The sequence below is a fragment of the Astatotilapia calliptera genome, chromosome 12 (assembly GCF_964374335.1).
Source record: "Astatotilapia calliptera chromosome 12, fAstCal68.1, whole genome shotgun sequence".
NCBI lineage: Eukaryota > Metazoa > Chordata > Actinopteri > Cichliformes > Cichlidae > Astatotilapia > Astatotilapia calliptera.
Window position 1 is genome coordinate 1,726,975 of NC_137433.1, and position 24,698 is coordinate 1,751,672.

The 24,698-nt window shown below is 43.0% G+C and overlaps 1 protein-coding gene across 1 annotated transcript in view; it reads right to left on the reverse strand.

The window, feature by feature from the left end:
- abca2 (ATP-binding cassette, sub-family A (ABC1), member 2) overlaps positions 1–24,698 on the reverse strand; it is a 105,557-nt gene that overhangs the window by 36,193 nt on the left and 44,666 nt on the right. Inside the window, exons 8-26 of the mRNA XM_026186101.2 lie at positions 21,862–22,232; positions 18,976–19,135; positions 17,697–17,825; positions 17,376–17,543; positions 15,248–15,344; positions 14,290–14,463; positions 12,808–12,910; positions 12,449–12,563; positions 9,640–9,830; positions 7,099–7,249; positions 6,765–6,969; positions 6,511–6,675; positions 5,847–6,027; positions 5,315–5,527; positions 4,831–5,027; positions 4,412–4,585; positions 3,559–3,752; positions 1,325–1,445; positions 931–1,221 (exon numbers count right to left, since the gene is read on the reverse strand). Coding sequence (XP_026041886.2) covers positions 931–1,221; positions 1,325–1,445; positions 3,559–3,752; positions 4,412–4,585; positions 4,831–5,027; positions 5,315–5,527; positions 5,847–6,027; positions 6,511–6,675; positions 6,765–6,969; positions 7,099–7,249; positions 9,640–9,830; positions 12,449–12,563; positions 12,808–12,910; positions 14,290–14,463; positions 15,248–15,344; positions 17,376–17,543; positions 17,697–17,825; positions 18,976–19,135; positions 21,862–22,232 — 3,400 coding nt within the window. The remainder of the gene's footprint in view (positions 1–930; positions 1,222–1,324; positions 1,446–3,558; positions 3,753–4,411; positions 4,586–4,830; positions 5,028–5,314; positions 5,528–5,846; positions 6,028–6,510; positions 6,676–6,764; positions 6,970–7,098; positions 7,250–9,639; positions 9,831–12,448; positions 12,564–12,807; positions 12,911–14,289; positions 14,464–15,247; positions 15,345–17,375; positions 17,544–17,696; positions 17,826–18,975; positions 19,136–21,861; positions 22,233–24,698) is intronic.

Sequence of the window (24,698 nt, forward strand, 5' to 3'; positions counted from 1 at the left end):
AAATAGTTATTAGCCAAAATGTTTATGGTTTATTAAAATAATCCCATCTGATACCCCGTGAGCAATAAATATATAATTTTCTGTTGTAACCCTCAAACTGAATGGTAATGTAACGATACTAATTTTTCACAAAATGAAAACATCAGTACTTCCTGCGTGCTCCCAGCACAGGGGAAACAAATTCTGTCGGGGATACCTACTTTGGCACGACACCGGTCCTACAACCGCATCCAAGAATAACATGCAGCTTATCTCAGAACTGTCGGTGAAAATTATTCTTGGAGCTAGGTTTAATTGAGCTGCATTTTAAAGAGGTGCAATTTCACAATTTGTGTATATTTTCTAAGTTCACTATTTTGTCATGTGTTGAGAAAAACACAGATTTAAAAATTACATGGTCTAATATTTACATTTAGCATATAACTGCAACATTATTTTTTCGTTTTGTTTTTTTTAAAGACTCGAAAGGACTTGAAATTCAAAGTTTCAGACTTGTGACTTGACTCGGACTTTTACACCAGTGACTTGAGACTCGACTCTGACTTGCCTGACATTACTTGAGACTTACTTGAGACTTGCAAAACAATGACTTGGTCCCACCTCTGCCCATAACAAGGGAGGGAAGGATGGACGGATGATTGACTTGTTCTTTTATTAAGGTCATTTTTTCCCAAATTTTGGATTCACTGTCACTCTGCATCATCTGGTCTCCAACCATCATTTCTTGACACATTTTAAAGATGCTCAAACCAATAGAGTGCACCACACCATCATTTGCCTCAGCAGAGTAAGAGAATGTAAAGATGTTTTTAATAAACTAGCAAAAAACAAACAAACAAACAAAAATGTTTTTCATTTGTGTATAAATTCATGAAAGATGTGGCAAAGAACGATCAAACAAGAGTACATCTGCTGTTGTTGTTGTCTTACCCTGGAGGCTAGCAGAGTCAGCCCCCTGTCTGTTGTCAAAGAGCGGACAGTAATCTCCATAGAAGTCGGTATATAGCCCTCCTTCATCGCCTCTTACTGAGCCGACAGATGAGGAGGACATTAGAGAAGACTGGCTCTGGCTTAGTGTGGAGCACTTCACCAGATTGTTTAGTTCCACCGTTGGCTTTTCAGGCTCCACTTGGGATCCTGTCTCACCCTGTGGTCCCCCCAAACCTTCTGAACCGATTGATGATTTCCCTACAGAGCTCCCCCCTGGCGAACCCTTTACGTCTGCTCAGAGATAACAGGGGTGGGAAGAAGGTAATCATGTCAGCCATGTGCCAACCGATGAAGTCAAAACACACATATGAACATATAAGAAACATGTGCTCACCAGCATCGCTGTTTTCAAGAGACTGGTCCTCTTCAGACACTTTGAGAAAGACCTCCTCTAAGGTGGTGTCCATTACCCCAAAACTAGTCAGTGCCAGGGAGTCCAAGCTCTTCTCTAAAGCCTGGAGGCACAATGGCAAATTAGTAAATAAGGCAAAATGAGAGTTTGAAGATTGTTGTGTACAAAGTCTGTCTTTATGTATGACCGCCTTTATTCTTCAGCACAGAATGAAGAATGAACTTTATTTGGAAGTAGTCTTCATGTATACTTATTCAGGCTTTTTGAAGGATATTCCAAAGCTTATCTGTGGCTGTTTGCTGCCTTTTGCTTCATTCTCTGTCAAGATGATTACACACCGCTACAATAACATTGAGGTCCTGGGCAGGTCAGTGAATGGCTGATAGTGTTTCACTGGGAATTTGTCTACCCAGATATGCTTTTACTGCACTGCAGTGTGTTTGGGATCACTAAAAAATGAAGCCAATGCTTACCAGATGGTACTCCATGATAGATCACAACCTGTCAGTACTGTCAGCAACACTGCTGGCTTAATTGTCACATTAAACTATGAGATCGACCTGTAAAACATCATAACTAATTTATGTCAAGATGTTTTAAAGGTCGATAAATATGCTCAGCTTTCTTTTGATTGCTATAAACTGAGGATTGGATACAAAAATGAAACGCTTGGCTTCATTCTTAAGGCCTGTTTCAGTCTAGTTCTTGCACAACTTGGCATACTTCCTTAAGAATGGCTTCTTGACAGCCACTCTTACAGTTAGATCATTTCTGATGAGACTTCAGCAAACAGTAGGTCAAATGAAGGGCCGGGTGCACGTGGTCCTGTGTCAGGTGCTGTATTTTTCCCCCGTTTCTAAAGGACGTGGCTTTTAGATACTGGTTATCTGCTCCGGGAGGTTTTCACACTTGTTGTTAATCTCTCTTCCACAGCATGTCTTTATCCTGTCTTCCTTCTCTCACCCCAACCAATCACAGCAGATGGCCCCGCCCCTCCCTGAGCCTGGTTCTGACGGAAGTTTCTTCCTGTTAAAAGGGAGTTTTTCCTTCCCACTGTCACCAAAGTGCTGCTCATAGGGGGTCATATGATTGTTGGGTTTACCTTACAGTATAAAGCACCTTGAGGCGACTGTTGTTTGGTTCTATATAAATAAAACTGAACTGAAGTTTGTCGGCCTTTATGGGTCTTCTTTTGTCCACTTCTTTGAGGACACTGCACACCATGCTAAGATCTGCCAAGGTTTGGGGTACTACAACACTGTTAAAAAGTTGTTTTTTATGTCACACTTACAGTGCTGGGTCTTTGTACTAGCATTTTGAGTTCAACATTTTACTACTACTTGTGTGGTTTCCACATCTTTGTCCTTTATTTATGTCATTTTAAGTTTTTATTATATCCCATTTAGTTTTTTCATTCTCAGTTTTGCTCGTCTCCTTTTGGGAACATGTATATTTGGCTAGGCCTGAGCCTGGGCCTTTCTGAGCCCTGCCCACTGCAGGCCATGGTCATGGAGGTTGGGGGTTTCCCCTCCCTACTGCTACTCATTTGTAGTTGCTTCCCCTGGCTTGGGCCTCTTTGGTGCCCGGTGGGGGGTCTGCTTGGTGCAGGCCAAATCCACCCATTCATCCATCCATCGATTATGAATCCACGGCCCTCTTCCACAGTTCTACTGTCTTCCTCCCTGCACGGCCGACCTATCACAGAGTATCACTGCTCCTTGCTGAACCTGGTTCTGCAGGAAGCTACTTCCTGTTAAAAGGGAGTTCTCCTTCCCACAGCCACCAAGGCAGTTGTTTTCTGTATTATTGTAGAGTTGTTAGTTTACAAAAGCACCTTGAAGTAACTGTGGTTGTAATTTGGTGCTATATAAATAAAACTGAATTGAATTAGATTAAATTTAAAACACATTGTCTTTTATGCAATTAGCCAGACCATATATAGAATCAGCAGCAGCATCAGAAAAGATGTAAATGACCTGCTTTTCTACTCATCATTCACACCAGCACTTTTTTCTACTCTTTTTCTACACACGTGTTTTTTATCAAACATTCACACTCTGATGGATGCATTGATGAGCAACTTGAGGTTAGTATCTTGGCCAAGGATATTTGGCATACAGACTGGGAGCAACCAGGGATCAAACTACCAACCTTGCGATCAATAGCTGTGAGTTTATTCTGTAACAGAAGAGTTTTCTTTGCTTGTGTAAATGTACCTGAAACAGCCTCTCAAAACAGCCCTTCTTGACAGCCTCAGAAGGCAGCACGTAGGACAGCTCAGTGTTGGAGTCGGACACCAGCAGGCAGGAAGCCACAAACTGACGAATAAACTGAGTGACCTGAACTTCTGAGCAAGGCGACAGAGAGGAGGACGGAGACAGAGACGGAGGCTGGAACTGGCTGGCCTGGCCTTAGCATTGAAAGAAAAAACACAAAGCATGAAGACTTTTGGTTTTCTGCATGGTGGTGGGTAGGTGGGGGTGGTGGGCACATGTTTGCATAGTGCAGGGCTCTTCTGCTTGTGTGCTTTTGTTTTGCCTTTCTATTAAAAGCAGTTTTGGTTGAAGGTTTAATAATCGTGTTACTGCTCTGCTTCTAACATCTTTCTGCTGTGTGTAGTTCAACTCCACGCACACACTGAATAAAATGAACATCATTTATGAGGTGCTCCTTTAACTGAACTCTCACCTCATAAATGATTATATTATAATCAGATTATTGAAGTGAATGCTGGATGTATGTTTGTGATGATACCAGAACACCAGTAAGTATTTTCTACTGTAATTCACCAAAGTATAGACAAAGGTTGTACATATGTCAGATAAAACCAATAAAATCCCAAATGTACAAATCATATAGTAGACAAACAATGTATGCAGTGTATATGATTGCACTTCTGTGTATACCAATGCACACACGCATTCATAAATCATGGCCATATGTATCATTAAGGGCTCTGCTAGACTTCTTAGTGTAAATCTGCAAATGCTCTGTAGGCTGACAGCATCACAGGTGCAGGAAATAAAAACACTACCACACACACACACACACACACACACACACACACACCTCGGCCTTCGCTCTGCTTTTTGACCAGTGTCAGCTTGTATCCATCTCCATAAGTGCTCTTGAGAAAGAGTGGGGAGCCACAGCATTTGAGTTTCCCGTGTGAGATGATGGCAATGCGATCTCCCAGAAGGTCTGCTTCATCCATGTGGTGGGTAGACAGCAGAATTGTGCGGCCTAAGGCAGAGGAGCCACACACATATGTAGGAGGTGGTTTGGGTTACATTTACCAAGCAGGACATCAAAAAAAAGGATAGAGCGTGCCTCTGCAACAATATTCTGAAAACTGAACGCAGAGGACATTTTTCCCACGTGCATACAAGAAATATGCACGGACTGAACAACACTTAAATATCTTTGGTGAGGACTGAATCCCTGGATCGATGTCATGTCACTCTGCACGATGCCTAGGAGTCACTCACCTTGTTTGTACTTGAGAATGAGATCCCAGATGGCTCGGCGGGCGTAGGGGTCCACCCCTGCGGTTGGTTCGTCTAGGATGACGGCCCTGGAACCACCAACAAAGGCAATGGCGACAGACAACTTTCTCTTCATCCCACCAGACAATGTCTGCACCAAGCTGTGACGCTTGTTGGACAACTCCAGGTCAACAATCATCCTGGACACACACACACACAGAGAGTTGTGTTCTGTTGGTCGGTTGTCAGGGAGCACTGACACTGGTTGAGTGAAACGTTGTGAGGCAAGTTAAACCCTAATGAGTCCCAAACAACTAAACAGCATTAAGCCTGTGCTGTGACCTCAGTGCCTTTACATATGCACAGTTTGAATTTCCATAAAGGTTCAGGATAGGCTCTTTATCTTACAATACAAGGTGCCTCTGGGCAACTGCTGCTGTAATTTGGCGCTACATAAATAAAACTGAATTGAATAAAAGCAGCTGACTTGTCCATCTCCTTGCAGATGTCTTCTTCAGCCATGCCTTTGAGCCTGGAGTAGAACCACAGATGCTCCTCCACACTCAGCTTGTCAAACAGGACGTTGTGCTGCGGACACATCCCGAGGTTCTGTCGAATACGCTCCATCTCAGTGCGGATATCGTGGCCATAGATGGTGGCAGAGCCAGACGTGGGCGGGAACAACCCTGTCAGGATGGACCTATGAACATACAGTTTAGATTACAGGTCACAGTGATACATTAAACAGGATTTGTTGCTTAAATGTTGTTTGGTCCAATATATCTTTAAAAAATATCATATTTTTATTTTCTTCTTTTTTTGTTTGTTTGTGTGTAGCTGCAGCAGGCTGAACATTTAACAACAGATCATGGATGTTTATATTTCATTATATATGAGTCTTATAAAACCTGCATGTCTCAGTGTGATCTACAAAACCATGCAAGAGTAAATCATTGAGCTCTCCAGTGCCGGAGCTGCACAATAAAAACCATTACTACATGCTGCACACTGCCTCTCACATTGTAGTCGTCTTCCCAGCTCCATTGTGTCCCAAGAAGGAAACCACCTGGTTTTCATGGAGGTTGAGGCTCAGTTTGTTCAGGGCCAGTTTACTGCCTGTCTTGTACACCTTGGTCAGTTTGTCTATACACACCACCAGGGGAAGGTGGTTGGGCTCCTCCTCTATCCCGCGGATCTCCTCTGGAGTTGGAATGACAGTGAGAACAAAATCGGAATCATTTATAAAAATATTGATTTAAAAAGTGTTTTTCTCCGTCGTTAATTCCACTTCTTTTGTTAAAAGCACTAAGAGGAGAGGCAAATAACCACATGCCTGAAACAGGGCGAGGCCCTGTGGTTTCTGCATGGAGATTTGAACTCAGCACTATTATTTACTCGGGACAAATAAGGAAATATAAGGGGCGTGGCTTCATGTCATTTTGAACTGAACTGTCTCGTGTGTCACATTGGAATCTGGAAATTCATAATCCTGCTCAAACATGCAAACTTGGAAAGGTTCCTGTGTAAGGAAATAATAATATTTAATATTATTATGATATTATGGATGGAAAAATAATATTTATCCTTTTACTGAAGTTTAGGACGGTGTGTATTACAGTGTTTTTAAGCTGATTGACAGAATATGGGAATCTTGTCCTCGAGCACCATATTGTTGGTTTTTACCATTCCTCCGGTGGTCCATCGCACAAGCCTGATCCTCCTCCATCACACTGAGCCTGGCAGCTCCACCTCCGCACCAAGGCCAGTCCCAGGTCTCCACACGGCCACTGCCAGACCAGTAGGACCTCTGCAGTGGGAAGTACCATGGGCGCGGCAGCCCATACATTCCTAATGGAAAATTAGGGAAAATTGAATCAGCAGAAGATTCCTAAATAACGTTTGTTGGGAGAAAACCTGAGAGAGCAAGGATTTCACACCTGGATGCACAGCCTCTATGTACCAGGTCAGCACACCGTACACGCCAGCATCAATGATGAGCATCATCATGGAGAGACCGAGGTTAAAGTCATCGCCTTCTACAGGTGACTGGCTTATGGTCTGCCACTGAATGCCAACACCTGCTACCTCGTATAGAGCAAAATACTTGGAGCCAAGGCCAAAAGCTGTGGTAGACATCAGAGACTAAAAGAGAAGGAAACAATGTGGATTATCTGATTTCACAGAACAACAGATAAAGAACATTTTACCAACGCACCATAAATTCAAAGAGTTTTGATTGGTGAAAAAGGAAAGAAATGTAAAATGCCTTACAGCAATGCATTTCTCGAAGGCAGTGATCTTGTCGTGAGCCACCTCCTCCCTAATGGCCACATACATATAGGGCACATAGCTGAGGAAATAGATGATTCCTCCGCAGGCAGAAGCCAGCTTAGCTTTGGAGTAGATTACTGACACCAGGAAACTGGGAAAAAAGTTACGCTTCATTTGTTTCAGGACATATTCCACAAGTTTTTAAAAATACAATGAGATGTGCAGCAAAATCACTACATATAAAGACAAGGTTCACGATTTTACAAAAATAATCATCACTCAATGCTCACTAACATTAAAACTCAAGACACCAGGTTTTCCATGTCTGGCAGAAACCTCCAGCACTGATCAAAAAAGTCCTGACCACAGGAGGCTGACTACAAACTCCTCTTACACTGACATACTGACAGCTTAGTATCCATCCATCCGTCCATGAATAACCATGTCTTAAGGACAGCAGCCTAACAAGAGAAACCCAGACCTCAGGAATCTCAGGAAACACTGAGGGGATTATCGGGCCTTTGGAGGGACATTTCTCCGGCGTGCCCTGAGCCTCCTCCAGGTAGGACTACATGCAAAAATGGCCCCAATCTATCTGTCAATCTTTTGTTTTCCATCACAGACACCAAGATACTTCAATTCCTCCACTTGGGACAGCAACTCTTCCCTGGTGGGAACGCCACCTTTTTGCAAAAACCTAACTGGGAGCCCAGTCAGTCTACATGTAGTGCCAAAACACAACAACAGTCACCTCAAGGCGCCTTGTAAGGTAGACCCTACATACAAGGTCTTAAATAATCAGGCCCCATCTTATCTTAATGACCTTGTAGTACCATATCAGCCTATTAGAGCACTTCGCTCTCGCTCTGCAGGCCTACTTGTTGTTCCTAGAGTATTTAAAAGTAGAATGGGAGGCAGAGCCTTCAGTTTTCAGGCCCCTCTTCTGTGAAACCATCTTCCAGTTTGGATTCAGGAGACAGACACTATCTCTACTTTCAAGATTAGGCTTCAAACTTTCCTTTTTGCTAAAGCATATAGTTAGGGCTGGACCAGGTGACCCTGAATCCTCCCTTAGTTATGCTGCAATAGACGTAGGCTGCTGGGGGATTCCCATGATGCACTGGGTGTTTCTTCTTAAGTCACCTTTCTCATTCCTCTCTGCATTTAGTTATTATTAATCTCTGTCTCGCTTCTATATCATGTCTTCATCCTGTCTTCCTCCCCTCATCCCCATCGAATAGCAGCAGATGTGAGTTCCTCCCTGAGCCTGGTTCTGCTGGAGGTTTCTTCCTGTTAATAGGGAGTTTTTCCTTCCCACTGTCGCCAAAGCACTTACTCACAGGGGCCATCTAACTGTTGGGATTTTCTGTGTTCTTTGTATTATTGTAGGGTCTGCCTTACAATATAAAGCACTTTGAGGCGACTGTTGTTGCCGTATAAATAAAACTGAATAGAAGATTTGGAGGGTGAAGGTCTCCAGTCCTAATCGGAGCGCTCAGAGCAGTGATCCCCAACAGGGAGCGTGGCCTCAGCAGAGCGCAGGAACAGCAAAGTACTGCACAGGACCCTCAAGCTCCCAGGCCTCTGGCAGAGGACCCGAGGATAAAGACTGCTCGCAGGAAGGATGGACATTTTATTTGGCATATGGTAATAAAGTTACTTCAGGTAATGAAGTACCTCCCTGGTAGAGTTTGCATGCATCTCATCCTGTCATTATGTCTGTAAACATGATGCCTCGATAAGTCCTGAATCGATTAAAATGAAACGTTAAATGGGTGGAGAGTTTATATTCACAGTCGTGTGTATTGTCAACAAATAGAAAATATCTAATTAATATTTAAATGTCATTTGATGTCTGACCTCTTCTTCAAGGTCAACGAAACATTTAAATGTGTAATGAATGCTACACGTGTACTTGCCACATAAATAAATAATAAAATAGTATAAGTGGGTTTCAACAGGACAAATAACAAAAGCCTGCACATTCATGCACTGCAAACGTCTTAAAGTATTCTTTAAAAGAATAAAGTAAAAATAATAAATGCATATTATAATCTTATTCCCTGAAACCTAAAGAGTGAGCTGCCTTGGTGGAGGTTTGTGCTCAGAGTGCTTCTTGTAACTACTGAAAACACTGCCAGACTTACACATGTTAAAGTTCATTCACCCTCTTGTTTAAGTGAGAATGACCAGCGAGTATCGAATAAGATTTGATTGCAGATTGTAGGAAGGAAGTGCTTAATCTTATCAAACTGCTGTCAGAGGTAAAAATTGAATTATGCGTTCTCCACTGTACCGATAAATGCTAACTGACAATTTCCTAATTTTTTTCAATGAGTTTTATCTTTCTAGGCTTAAATGCACCATGCTCTATTCACATAGCATTTCAATTCATAGTTTATCTCATGCACACCAGTAGATATATTGGAGGTCTGGGCAAAACTGACCTTTGACCCTGTGGTGAGAGTATCCCCTTCCTGTTCTGTACTAAACATTATCCGTGAAGCTGTGCACACTGAGGCATTGAGCCAGAAGTCTTACCAGAACATGATAGTAGCCACGGCATAGATGGTAAGGAACAGCCAGATGATGAAGGGATCGCTGTGGAGCAACACCCGGCCGTACTTTAAAATGGCCGTGAGAGCAGTGACAGAGATGGACAGCTGGACAAAGCCCGTGATGAACCACGCCACCCAGTGGACTGCATTGTTCAGACCCATCATCTTCATCACCTGAGACAGAGACACTATGGTTATTTGCAAGTATGCACAGTAGTGTGAAAAAGTCTTTGACCCTTATACAACACACTAAACACAAAATGCAGCTGCTAAATAAAAGTATTTATGAATAAGTGGACAAAACCCCAAAGCTACACGGCCCCTAAACCTGGGTGGGCCTCAGCAGCAACAGCTGCACTCAGGTGTTTGTGATAACTGGCAGTGAGCATTTTACACTCTGTGGAGGAAATTTGCCTCGTCTTTGCAGAATTGTTGTAACTCAGCCACACTGGAGGGTTTTTGAGCATCTCAGTCTGACTCAGGTCAGGACTTTGAGCAGGTCAGAGTTGTGTTTCTTGGACTTGCTGCTGTGTTTTGGATCATTGTCCTGCTGAAGCGTGCTTCAGCTTGAGGTCACAAACAGATGGACAAACATTTTCCTTATTGGATGTTTTGGCAGACGGCAGAAATCCTGTTTCCGTTTACCACAGCGAGTCTTCAGGTCCTGAGACAGAAAAACAGGGTTAACTCTGGTTGGTCGGCTCCTCCTGGGAGGGGTCACCACTATTCTGTGTTTCTGGCATTTGTGGTTCGCTGGAGTCCCACAACTTTAGAAACGGCTTTCTGACCTTTTCCACACTGAGACACTTTGTTCCGTCACTCATTGTTTCACACACATCCTTATTTTTAATGATAAATTTGGGAAATTTGGGAAAGTGAATTTTGTGAAGTAATGGGAGTGGTGTTATTTTTCTAGTGACCACTATAACCCACGTTTACCCACTCACACACACCTGCAGCACTTTGAGGTCTTTTAATGTAACACACACAGTTCAGGATAATGTCCAAGTGTCACTAAGCTGAAGTAAATTCTGGGTCATTCTCTACATATTCCCACTGGTGGCTTTTGGTTTTGGGCCCCGACTTATGCTGCAGGATTGTTTGCTTCACAACAAAGCAAATAAAGACATAAAGTCTTCTGTCTTTCATCATCATGCTCAGTCTGCACAGAGCGTTTTTGGTTTTTTAAATGTTGTTTTTTGGTAAATGGCCTGTATTTGTATAGCACTTTACTTAGTCCCTAAGGACCCCAAAGCGCTTTACACGTTCAGTCATCCACCCATTCACACACACATCCACACACTGGTGATGGAGCTACATTGTAGCCACAACCCTGGGGCGCACTGACAGAGGCGAGGCTGCCGGACACTGGCGCCACCGGGCCCTCTGACCACCACCAGTAGGGTGAAGTGTCTCGCCCAAGGAGCCGGGGCTCGAACCGGCAACCTTCCGGTTACAAGACGAACTCCCAGCTCTTGAGCCACGATCGCCCCCTGTTTTTTCGGTATTTTGTCTTTATTTGACACCAGTAGTGACGACAGACAGGTGAGCAGAGAGAGCCCAGGCTGCTGCCTTGTGTCATATGGTCGCCCACTGAGTTATACTGGTGCCCAGAGAGGATTTGTCGCACACTGAGAGCTGTGAGCGAGTGTACGATAAACAGAAGTCAAAGATCAGACAGGGACGCCGTAAGCAGGAGGAAAGTGATGACGAGTCCCTGACTGCCGGGAGAAACAGCAGCTCGTCTTTTTTTTTATTAACCTATCAGCGTAAGATTGAATAAAACTTCTCATGTTTCAAAAGTACTTAAGCAGTAAAAGTACTTTTACACTGTTTTATAAAATTTAATTCCATTCAACAAGTTAACATATAATATGTATTTGGTGTAAGGTATTAATCAATGTTAAAAAAAAAACATTATAATCTTATCATTAAAACTGTGAAAATGTAAAAAGTGGCACAAAATCAAGAAATAAGTTTACTAAGCAGAACATGGACCCATGTTTGTGTTTTTAAGGCTGGCATGGTCGCAGTATCAAAGTGGCCTGAGAGGAGGCAGCAAAGAGCAGCACTAAGGCTGCGCGCTGATGTACAGCGTGGAACAATGTTGCCATGGATTGTGGAGCAACCCTGCTTTTCAACACTAAAGGAAACATAAAGGAGCCACACAGCTGCACACATACTGGGAGCAGTTCACTGGTGACTCTTCGCAGCTGCTTGCTCGTGCACATTTATTCCACTGGTCTCGGTGAGAGGTAACAGGCAGGGTGAGCATCCTTGCATTCCCTCAGCTTGCTGCTTGTATGACGGGTTTCTACCAGAGGAGGAGAGAGTCGCTTCATCTTGGACCTGGTCAGGAAAGTTCGTCTACTTATCAGACTTCAGATCCCGGAGGAACCATGCAGTTATTGTCCTGGTTGCAGAACACTGGACCAGCTCTGGACCAGTGGGTGTGGACATGGAGACATGCGATCATGTCCCTCAGGTACATGAGTGCTTGGGCCCATCACTGAAATCACTGTCCATCACTGTCCAACTGTTGTGAGACACTGCTCCACATTACCAGCAATAAGCTGGACTTGCTTGGGGGGTGTTGACATGCACGAAATGCTGCGAGCGATTCTATCACTGAGCCGTACGTACTGCATGTTTTTGTAAATACAAGCCCTATATTTCAAATGTTTGTTTAAAGTTTCAATATTTGCTTTGGTTTAAAACTAATTGTTTGCTCCCATCCCCAACAATCTTTGAGCACGCTGTCGTGTGGACCAATCACGCTAACAAACACTCACCTCTTTAAGCCTGTGCTCTTTCTCAGCTACAATATGCTGAATCATCATGGCCACTGAGTAAACCCAAGAGATCACCATACACAGAGGCATCATGTGCTCAATCACAAAGAGAAAACTGCAAAGACAAGAGTAACACAGGGTATGAGCTGATGATCACAGTAACAGACAGATGTGCTGATGGAGGAATATATTCATCCAAACCGATCGTTGGTCACGTTTAAATGAACTTTTCAAACTGCTTAAGACATTCTGTTTACATGACGTTCTAATGGTAACGTGTCATTATTTTGTTTATTATTATCACACAAACAGAATCCCAGTAAATAAAGTACAGGGCTACGTGTTAGTCCGTCCCTTACTCGTCTCTGGTGTAGCATGGATAGGGGAACATCTGAACGTAGTTGCCAGGCTCCACCACGTCATGCCCCACAAATGTGTTGATGATCGCTCTCTCTATCATGTCTGGAAAAGAGAATCGAGACAGGGTTCGTATTTCTCTCCAGCGTGCGTGTTACATATTTGTATATCAGCTGATGGTGACGGTTTGGGTAATAAAGGATGTTGTGAGTCAGACTGATTTACAAATTAATCACTTTAAAAAAATTACGATTTTTTAAATTCACATGATGAAATATACAGTACAGTAGAATTATATAACCTTTATTTTATATTTATGCTTAAACATTTTTCATGGGAAACTCAGTGACAATATTCGACATAAATATGGAGAAAGAGTGAGCTAGAACATTATAAAATACAAGGGACTCAATTATATATATGTATATATATATATATATATATATATATATATATATATATATATATATATATATATATATATATATATATATATATATATTTGCTGTCTTCTGCAGGCTTACACATCAGCACGTGACTTGTACTCAGTTATGAATGAGGGTAATAAACAGAGAGCAGCTGAAAGCTCATTCTTTAAACAGGCTGATGATGAACTGAAGTAGAAATATTCTAATAACTTAAAACAACTGTTTCCTTTTAACATAAACTGCAGTGATAAAGACCACAGACCCTTAAAGAGCTACCACACTTGTAGTGTGACCAGTTTTCATAGGAATGACATCCAATAAAAGTCTATTGTAATTTCATTCTATGCTATAGCCTGATGAGACCCACGAAGACACGAAATGGACCCCTCAGACTTCTACGAGCGGGAGCAGGCACCGCTCTCCTTTCTGGAGGAAGAGCTGAGGTGGAAGTCGTCTGACTAATAAACCCGTGAGTCCTGCATTTGGGTCCTCTCCTTCCATTCCCACACACGTGACCGTGAAAGTTTGATTTGTAGTCTTTTTGTAATGATCCAACCCTGTCAGAGCCTGTGACCTCTCCTGGCTAAACAGCCTTACACTGCGTTGTCTTCAGACACGTCTATCACTCTGATTTCATCATTCAATATTCTGTGTCAGTTGAGTGGCTTCCCTGCTTTCAGCAACTAAATAAAATATGATTTGTAGTTAGAAAAGGCTACTGCTGCAGCGTTGTAAGCACGTTCCATCAATCCATCCCCTTCTGCTCATCCAGGTCAGGGTTGCAGGGGGCTTGAAACCCATCCCAGCTGCCACAGGGCAAGAGGCAGGGTACATCCTGGACAGGGTGCCAATCTGACACAAGGCCAGGTAAGCACGTTACCTTTACTTCATAAAAACAAATGAAACTGCACTGATATCAGTGTGTCACCCCTTGGGTCCTGTGCATAAAACCGTTGATCTACATACTGTTCAAAAACCACACAAGACTGAGAATTCTCATTCCAACCACAATCAAACGGTCAGCACTGGGGAAGTAAGTGAATTTCAGTTCCTTACCTTGGATCCAAACAAAGCCATACAGGAAATAGAATTTCCCCCCAGTGTTGGGGCCAGGGCGCCAGTAGGCCCTCCTGATTTCATTGGTCTTCTCTGTTAAGCTGGAATTTTGTCTGATTTTGTACATAACATGTGGTGGAAGGGAGCCATCTTTATTAGTCTGGAAAATCACACCTGGGGAAAGAAAACATTAGAATAGTAAAGAAAATCTAATTTTGCATCAAAACTCTGATGTGGGCATTTAATATGCTTCATGTGATTATGAACGACTCTGAATAATATAGAAACAGAAACAGAAACAGCTGCTCATCCCTGACAGGACTGTGAGGAATCCTGACTGATTGCTGGTTGATGGGAGAGCGCAGTGACATCCCCGCCTGTGATGTGAATGATGCAACCATGAGTAGTAACGCCCCTAAACGGCAATAAGGAAATCAAGTGGTAATGTCATGTGTATCCACCAGGGGGAGCAGTGTGGGGCACACTCATGTACGTTTTGAGATCCTTCCCAGATGCCTTAACGCCCACTCACATCCTGGGCCTTTTGACCTCAGAAATCACACGATTGGGTGGGGCCAGGCTTCACAGTGGGTCCACAATGGTGATTGTGACCTACACTCGTTTTCACACCTTGGCTCATGTGATTAGGTAGAGAATCATTAGGGGGTCAGCGACCCTCATAATGGACAACTCTCACTACGGCAAATAATCTGGGAGCGATTGGTTTTAGAACTGAAGAAGCTTCAGTGGAATGAGATATGCCCAAAGGGAAGTCAGCTGACAGGAGTCAGCTGACCTCTAGCTGGAAGCAGTCTGAGGCCTGTGGGTACGCAAGTGACCTTTTTGCAAGCAAAGCACAAACGGGACATTGTGAAAATCTAGAGCATGTCCACCTCACTCCTGCACTTTAAATGCATTAGATACTATGATTACAGTCGGACATGCAAAGGCGACTCACTGGCAAACACAGAAACGTTGTCCCGGTAAGCCTGATTCAGGGTGTAGTTGACAATGCTGTCTTCATCAGGAAAGCCCTTGAAGACATCAACACTGACCTGGAAACACAAGTAACAGACACACACCTGGGTTTGCCACTTATCTGCACTTTAATTTTAATAACTGTACAGTGCTCTGTTTTGGTAACTATTGTCCATGATGTAAATATGTGTGTTTCTGTTCTGTGTCCTGTTCTGTTTGTATATGTGGGGTTTTTTTGTTTTGTTTTTTGCTGCTGTTACAACCACATTTCCCCTTGTGGGACAATTAAAGTAATTATTCTATTCTATTCTATTCTATTCTACTCTACTCTAATCATGTTTCACTGCAGAAGGCTGTTGGTGTTTTAGCACCAAGATGAAACCATCATATGAGCTTATTAAAGTCTTTACATATTTACAGCACGCAGTAGGATCGTGTGCTGTTGTCTCTGTTTTCTCTACAAAGTCCAAAGACATTAAATAGAATGTAAAAACTTCTCAGTGTGATTTAATGCAATGACTTTGCATTTATCTGTGGATTCCTAATAACAATTTTAATAAAATATAAACACAAAGAGTCATCCATGACTGTTGTGACTGACACCAGAATCAAGAAAGCAAAAAAAAGTTAATTCACGTGAATATCACACCAGCGTACCAGTCGTGTTTTCATGTGTAATCCAAACATTTGAAATACTGGTACGTGATTAAACAGAAAAAGAAAGACGTAGCTAAAAGCTGATAGCAGTCACTTGTCTTATAATGACCCCACTCTGTAAGTAACATTAATAAAGAAAGATTATTTCTTTGTTGTTGTTGTTGTTGTTGTGAAGCAGATAAAAATGAATGAATATTGTTGTCATTATTATTGCAGCCCTGCATTCAGGTTTGGCTCGCAGGAGCAGCAGTCTTTGCAGAGAAGCCCAGACTTCCCTCACCCTGACCACCTCTTCCAGCTTAGCCAGGGGGACACTGCATTGGTCAACTGACATATAATCTCTCCAGCATATCCTGGGTATGACCTGGTGCCTCATCCCAGTACGATATGCCTGAAACACCTCGACTAGGAGGCATCAAGTAGGACTCCTGATGTTGAGGAGCAGAGGCTTTACTCCAAGTCCCCCTCGGATGAACAAACATCCGAGGGGGACTTGGAGTAACCTTATCTCTAAGGGAAGAACCCAGCCACCCTTTGAAAGAAACTAATTTCCACCACTTGTATCTGTGACCTCATGAACAAGACCCCAAGAGCCTCCATCACCTGCTAGGGCTAGATAATGTGTCCATAAAACTATGAACAAAACTGGTGACCAAGGGCAGAACTGGCACGGTTCAACACTCACTGAGTCCTACTTATTGCCAACAATATGGTTCAAGCTCGCGCTGCAGTGGTAGAGGGAGCAAATGGCCCACAGCAACAGGCCAGACACCCCAGGGCTGACCCCATGGGACGTGATGACAACTGTACAACTCCCACACACCCTCAAATAACCTCAGGAGGATAAAGAGCTTGTTCTGTGTTCTGCGACCACTTTATATATTGTGAGTGGAACACTGCATCCCCCTCCTGAGTCATGTGCCAGAATCACCTTGATGCTGACCAAAAGTCTTGTTTTATGTCCCCAAACTCCTCCCACACCCAAGTTTTTGCATTAGCAGTCCCATTGGCTAACGAAGCCAGGTAAGACTTTCTTCAACCTGATCACCTCCCATGTCCACCAGTTGGTTCTGGTATTATGGTCCAAACCTGTCCCAGCTCCATATTCATTCCCCGGGTGGCCCCTTCTTAAATCATCTATTGTATTTTCCTTCTTAATGAGAACTCTTTTTCTCTTCTGAACTCGATATCCACACTATGCATAGTTATCCAGGATGCATAAGTGTTTTTATTTTTTTGCCTTTATTGGATAGCAATAGTAGAGATAGACAGAAAAGCGGAGCAAGAGGGGGAGGGAAGACATACATGGATCAGACTCAAACCTGGGCCGCTGCTTTCATGTGGTCATGTGGCTGAATTTATAGAACTGCTTTTTTATAAGGTCAAAACTAAGTTTTTGGAGTGATGCATTGTTTTATCTTTGTAAAATTTAAGATAAAAACTGTGCTGACCTTAGACATAAAGTGTGTCCAGCCACAGGCAGCATTGTCAATGGTGTCCAGCTGTTCTAGCAAGGTGGAGGTGTTGGGAAGACTGTAGTTTCCTTCCATCAGACTTTGCATTAGCTCAGTGTCTGTGCCATTTATCAACTCAGGGTGCTGCTGAAGATCTGAGAACAACTTGAGCAAAGAAAAACAAGATGAATGAAGCAGAAGCAGAGCACAATTAAAAGGCTCCTGACTCAAAATCTAATTCTAGGAAAAGATGGATGTAAATGTTCCAGCACAGACAGCACTGCAGCGTCATGTCCGTGGGCTCTTTTGTAAATGTACCTGCTGCAGCCACACCAGGTGCTTGTGGAACTGGCCCTCCTCCAGGAAACTCCTGAGCTGGGAGGAGATATTGAGCCACACCCGGGTGTAATGTGTCACATTCCCAACAAATGCAAATGTCTCATTGGCCTTTAAAGAAAAAAGTGAACACATTAGTTTTTCATTACAATCTGTATGAATCTGTATAAACAAATATATGCATATCTATAAATAAAATGTCTTCTATTATTTTCTTATTATTATTTCTTCTTCTTCCAATACAGTAACACAGTTCTTACAGTAGTGGAGGGCACCGTGGTCTTAAACATCCTAAATATATTTACTCCCAGATCTGTGCTTGGACACAGCCCTGTCTCACTGGCCTTTTCAATTATGTTCTATGACGTCAAAGGAGCTTGCAAAGAAAAGCGTCTGGACTTCTTTAAGTTACTTGAAGACGTTTCACCTCTCATCAGAGAACAGAGAAGCTTCTTCAGTTCTAAGGTCAAATGGTGGGGAGTCCCAGATTTAAACCCCGTGGGAGTTTCCCCCCACAGAGGGACAAAAGGACCCCCTGATGATCCTCTAATCACATGAGCCAAGGTGTGAAACTGGGTGTGGGTCCCAATCAGCCAGAGTTTCGGGTGAGCTCATTGTGAAACCTGGCCCCATCTTATCATGTGATTGTCCCTCTGTGGGGGGAAACTCCCACTAGGTTTAAATCTGGGACTCTCCACCATTTGACCTTAGAACTGAAGAAGCTTCTCGGATGAGAGGTGAAACGTCTTCAAGCAACTTAAAGAAGTCCAGACGCTTTTCTTTGCAAGCTCCTTTGACTACGACGACCTGGATGACTGAGAACCCTCACAGACATATGTTCTATGACAGGTGGACTCCAATCAAATTCTAAAAGCATTTCACAGACAACAGAGCACAGTCATATCCAAGTGCGTGATTAATAGTATGAATGCAAAATATCAGCCTTTTTTTCAACAATTCTAAAACAAGTGAATGGAAACATCTTTTGCTTTGTCATTATGGAGTGTTGCATAGATCATGTTGCACCAACACATTGAAAATGTTCTGAATGAACATTGTATCAGGTTAGGGTTAAAAATTAGATGGTGGTGATCTACATCATACTCATTCAGTCCGTTCTGCCTCCCAGTGTTTTGGAAGAAAACACACTAATAGCTTGGACAGTGTATTTTTGCTGGTTATGACAAAAGCTTTGTTCATACTTGATTGATAATGCAAATCTTTTTGTATATATACACGAAAGAGAGTGGTGTTTACATGCCTTCTGAATCACTTTGTCCACCTGGGAGCCAATAGGAGAGTAGAGGATCTTGGGATTTGTAGTCATCAAGTGAACCAGTAGGCCCAAATTCCTTTGTTCTTTGCTGGTGAATCCCAGAGAGCTCATGTTTCCCTGCTTCAAAGCCTCCGGTTCAATTATCCTGCAACAAGATCTATGGTTAAGAGCACAGACTGTACTGCTAAGTAACATCCATCCATTTTCTTCCGCTTATCTGGGGCCGGGTCGCGGGGACAGCAGCCTATGCAGAGAAGCCAAGACCTCCCTCTCCTCCACCACCTCCTCCCGCTTGTCTGGGGGAACACCAAGGCATTCCCAGCTAGCTGAGAGATATAATCTCTCCAGCACGTCCTGGGTCTGCCCCAGGGCATCATCCCAATGGGACATGCCCGGAACACCTCACCCAGGAGGCGTCCAGGCAGCGTCCTTGTCAGATGCCCGAACCACCTCAACTGACTCCTGTCGATGCAGAGGAGCTGCTCTACTCTGAGTCCCTCACGGATGGCTGAACTGGATGCGTGCCTCATCTGATTCCCACTGCTTCACACTCGGCTGCAAACCATTCCACTGCGAGCTGGAGGCCATCACTCAATGAAGCCAACAGAACCACATCATCCGTGAAAAGCAGAGATGAGATTCTGAGACCAATCAAGTGAAGCCTTCCACCACTTGGCTGCACCTAGAAATTCTGTCCACAAAAATTATGAACAGAATCGGTGACAAAGGGCAGCCCTGGCGGAGCCCATCACCCACTAGGAACGAGTCCGACTTATTGTCCGACTTATGTTGGACCAAGCTCTCGCAACGGTTGTATAAGGATCGAATGGCCCGTAGCAATGGGCCAGACTCCCCATATTCTCAGAGCACCTCCAACAGGACAGTCTGAGGGACACGGTCGAATGCCTTCTCCAAGTCCATGAAACACACGTAGACTGGTTGGGCAAACTCCCATGCACCCTCAAGTATCCTTGAGAGGATAAAGAGCTGGTCCAGTGTTCCACGACCAGGACGAAAACCGCATTGTTCCTCCTGTATCCGAGGTTCGACTAACGGACAGACTCTCCTTTCCAGCACCCTGGCATAGACTTTCCCAGGGAGGCTGAGGAGTGTGATCCCCCAGTAGTGGGAACACACCGTTCGATCCCCTTCTTTGAAGCTGGAAACCACCACCAGGTCTGCCGATCCAGAGCTACCACCCCTGATCTCCATGGAACATTGTAGAGGCGTGTCGACCAAGACAGCCCTACTATAACTAACAGTACTTTGTAATTTGATCTGTATCTTCTAGGTTATACACTACAGGTAAAAAGTTTGGACACACCTACTCATTTAATGCTTTTTCTTTATTTTTACTACCCTTCCTACATTGTAGATACAAACTGAAGACATCAAATAGATGAAGCCAGATATATGGAAGCAAAGAAAAAATGATAAATAACTCTAAATATGTTTATATTTTAGATTCCACCATTTGTCTTGTTGACAGCGCTGCAAACCCTCGGCCTTCTCTCAGTGAGCTTCATGATGTAGTCACCTCACAGGTGTGCCTGTCAGGGTCCATTTGTTCATTTCTTGCCTTCTTAATGCCACTGGGACCATCAGTTGTTTTGTGCAGAAGTCAGGTTCGGACACAGCTGACAGCCCTATTTGACAACTGTTAGAATTCACATTATGGCAAGAACCAATCAGCTGAGTAAAGAGAAACAACAGCCCATCATTACTTTAAGGACTGAAAGTCAGTCAGTCAAAAAGTTGTTAAAAATTTGAATGTGTCCCCAAGTGGAGTCGCAAAAATCATCAAGCGCTACGATGAAACTGGCTCACATGAGGACTGCTGCAGGAAAGGAAGACCAAGAGTCCCTCTGCTGCTGAGGATACTTTCAGCCCAGATAAATGCCACAGTGCAAAGCAGTAATCAAGCAAAGGTTGGCTATTTAGAAGAATCTAAAATATAAAGCATGTTTTGAGATATTTCACACTTTTTTTGTTTACTAGAACGGTATGCCGATAAAGTGCATGGACAGCAGAGTAGTTTGAAAATAATTTTAAAAAATTTATTATCATAGTATTTTGTTGTTTTAGCAATAATTACTTTGATTTACAACAATTATATCAGTTAGAGGTGGGGCAGCTGTAGCTCAGGAGATCCAGCAGGTCATCTACTAATGGGAAGGTTGGTGGTTTGATCCCTGGCTTCTCCAGTCTGCATGTTAAATATCTTTGGGCAAGATACTAACCCCAAGGTGCCCTCCCATGCATCCAACAGAGTATGAGTGTGTGTGAATGTTAGAAAGTGTTTAACCAGAAAAAAACTGAAAAAAGTGCTTGTATGAATGTGAGAATGTATAAAGACTTTGAGCGCTCAGATAAAGTCGAAAAGCGCTATATAAGAACCAGTCCATTTATCCTTTTAGAGCTCAGTTGTAGTTCATTTAATTCCACACAGTTGACTGTCTACAAGTCCTAGAAGTAATCCTCTTATTTCAATTTCACAAACAGTTAATTGACATTCTTGCTGATGTTGATATCCAGGTATTTTGGTATTTTAATTTCTTCCCATTTAAGCTGTTAACAATCTCTCTGTTCTCGTATTCTTGATGTGATTGGTATTTAATTTATGTGCTAGAACTTTATTATGTTGAGAAGCTGAGGAGGAGCTTTCTCATTGCATATGCTTTGTACTCTGACCATTGTTCATATAAAGATAAAACCTGTGGCTGCTTCTGTTTGTCTTCGGTTGGGTAGCTTTTTTGTAAAAAGGAGTAGTCTAAACACGTGGGCACTTCTTTAAATGTATGTTCATATTATTTAAAACAACATGACAAAAGCATTCCTCATACAATTAAAGACAGTTTTTGTCATACCCACCTGTTATTCCCACACAGAATGGGCTGCAGTCCAGCCCATAACTGTACAAATGCTGAAAACTGAGAATGAGGATTCTCCGTTTCCTTCTTCCCTTTCCCACTTCCTGCTCCTCCACCTTCCTCTCCTCCTTCATCACCCTCTACGGGAATGTCAGTTGTGTTGGGGCCCCATGTGGTGGCATTGAGAGGCCATGTTGTGTTTGCTGGCGATGCTGGAGTTCGACCAGCACAGGCCCCTTTGGGCAGCAGGCGAGCCAGACTAGAAAGCAGGTCCACATCCTTCAGAAGCCTCTCTACATCAGCCAGTTCCTTCAACAGAGCCCCAACGTTAGACTGAGACAGAAGAGCCGAAGAGCTGGGCTGCAGGTGAAGCTGGATGGGAAGAAAGGAGGAAATGGGCAAATTACATGATGGCTACAGCAGACATATGAAAAAGGACCCTGTTTTCAAATGTCAGTGCACATTTTTACTCAAACTAAAGACTGAAGCTGCCTGAAAACACAACTGCAATCTGCTCCAGACCCCCTGCTGATGTAGATGAATAACTGAATTCATGAATTTAATCCTCCCTGTGCTGTCACTATACCTGAACTGAAAACATTTTCAAAGTTTCACATCAGTTGGTGGTTCGGCAGGAGGTGAAAGGGTGGCGATGCAGATTTTATGCAGTTGGGTTGATGCCATGTGATCTAACCAGAAATGCTGTTATGTGACCAATCAATGTTTGGATTATGAGTGTGGAGCCAGAGATGCCGAAGAACTAGAGGTGCAAGAGGTGCTTCAAACAGATGACCTGTCCAACATCTTTACCAGAAAGAGTGACAGAGTCTTACAGAGCTGTCTGCAGCTTCTCTCCTTCCCTTATCCCTCCAAAATCCCCTTAAAGACTATGTCTACTCCCAAATCACCAAAAATTATGAAAAAATGATTTAAGCATAAAGAAATCACAAAGAAAGAACAATACAGTATCCACGACTGCACCAAAGAGTAAAACAGTCAAATCTGGATTAATATTTGGTCTCCCGTTGAATCCCTGTTAGTACATAAATTAACAATTGATCAATAAACTGATTTAGTCTGCCTCACAGAAACCTGGTTTCAACATAATGTTAATTTAGATGAATGAATGTCCCTCAGTCATAGTAATCATCAGAATCCTCGAAGTACAGGCCAAAAGAGGGTTTGGCATCAATCGTCCACTCAAGCTTATTAACCAAAGACCCAGACAGACTTTTAATTCATTGGAAAGCCTGATGGTTAGTCTTGTCCACCCCAGCTGTAAAACTCAGAAAGCAGTCTTATTTATTATCATCTATTGTCCACCTGGGCCTTACACTGAGTTTCTGTCTGATTTCTGGGACTTTTTATCTGACTTAGTGCTCAGCTCAGATAAAATAATTATTGTGGGTGATTTTAACATCCATTCACTAGCTGGGCCCACATCCTCATTTTAGGATTGGCAGCGTTTTAGTAGGTAAAGGTGATGCTTGGACATTAATTGAGCTGCGGTTTGGGGAAGGCCTCGAAGGGGACTGGCGACGGCTCCCGGGCCTGGCAGATCCCGTGCTATAAATAGGAGTGAAGAAGTTAAAGAATTAAGAACAAGGAGGGAGGAAGGGTGGGTCACGTAAACGAGAATGAACAGCTTGCAGAACTGAGGGAACCTATATGGTAAATGGCCTGTATTTTAGGGGTGGGTTTTTATAATCGATTCATCGATTAAGATCGATTCTGGCTTGGATAACGTAAAATCGATTCATTAAAATCCTGAGTCGATTTTTTTAATATAAATTTATTTTGCCTGAAATGCCAGAATCTCTGGTGACATCTCACAAAATTTCCAGAACCACCAAACAGCTAAGACAGTAAATGAGAGCAGGAACACGGATTCTGCACATAGACTTAAACACACAGCGCGACCCGCGGATCAGAATCAGTTAGATGTCGCCTTTCTCACGGTCGGGGCTGAAAGCCGACAGCTCGCTGATTCTGATCTGTCGGCGGGTCCGCGCTTTGTGTTCACGCCCTTTTTGCGCCGATTCTAAAGCTGTTAGTTTGATGTCTCTCCAAACAATATTGACCGAACCAGCAGCAAAAGAAGATCCAAACGCTTCACATAAACATCGTCATGAATTCACTCTGACTTTCACTGTTTTGCTTCCACCGCGATGCACAGCTCTCTCTCTGTACTTCAAGAACAGTTTCCCTTTCTTCATTATTCGCTTGCTTGTTACGCACAAGTCTACCGCTGTTTACAGGCTGTCGGCCGCTGTTTTTTTCTCTTTTACATTCTTCCGAAAAGAAAACCTCATTTCTGCTGTTCAATACTGAACAAATTTAAACTTTTTAAAATTATTCAAAATGCAAAACGCTTAACCGTGTCTCTAATAAAACCGCTGTAACTTCAGAGGTAATGTTCATATGTTGATTAATGGTTTTCTTTCGTTTTTGATGTACTGCAGAATATTTTTATAAAATCCCAGAACAGGAAAATCACCTTCATGTTTTTCTGTGTTTTATCTTCCGCTACTTTGACACAAAGGCCTCTGCTGTGACGCTCACACCTGTGATAAAGTCTCGAAACTGTCAGCTTCCTTTTTATTGATACAAAAATATGTAAATGTACAGATCTGAATTATAATATTTCTGACTGTCAAAATTTCCCAGATTTAAATCGAATCGTGGATCGAATCGATTCGGGACCTTGTGAATCGGAATTGAATCGATTCTAGAAATCAGTGACGATACCCAGTCCTACTGTATTTATATAGCGCTTTTCTAGTCCCTAAGGACCTCAAAGCGCTTTACACGTTCAGTCATCCACCCATTCACACACAC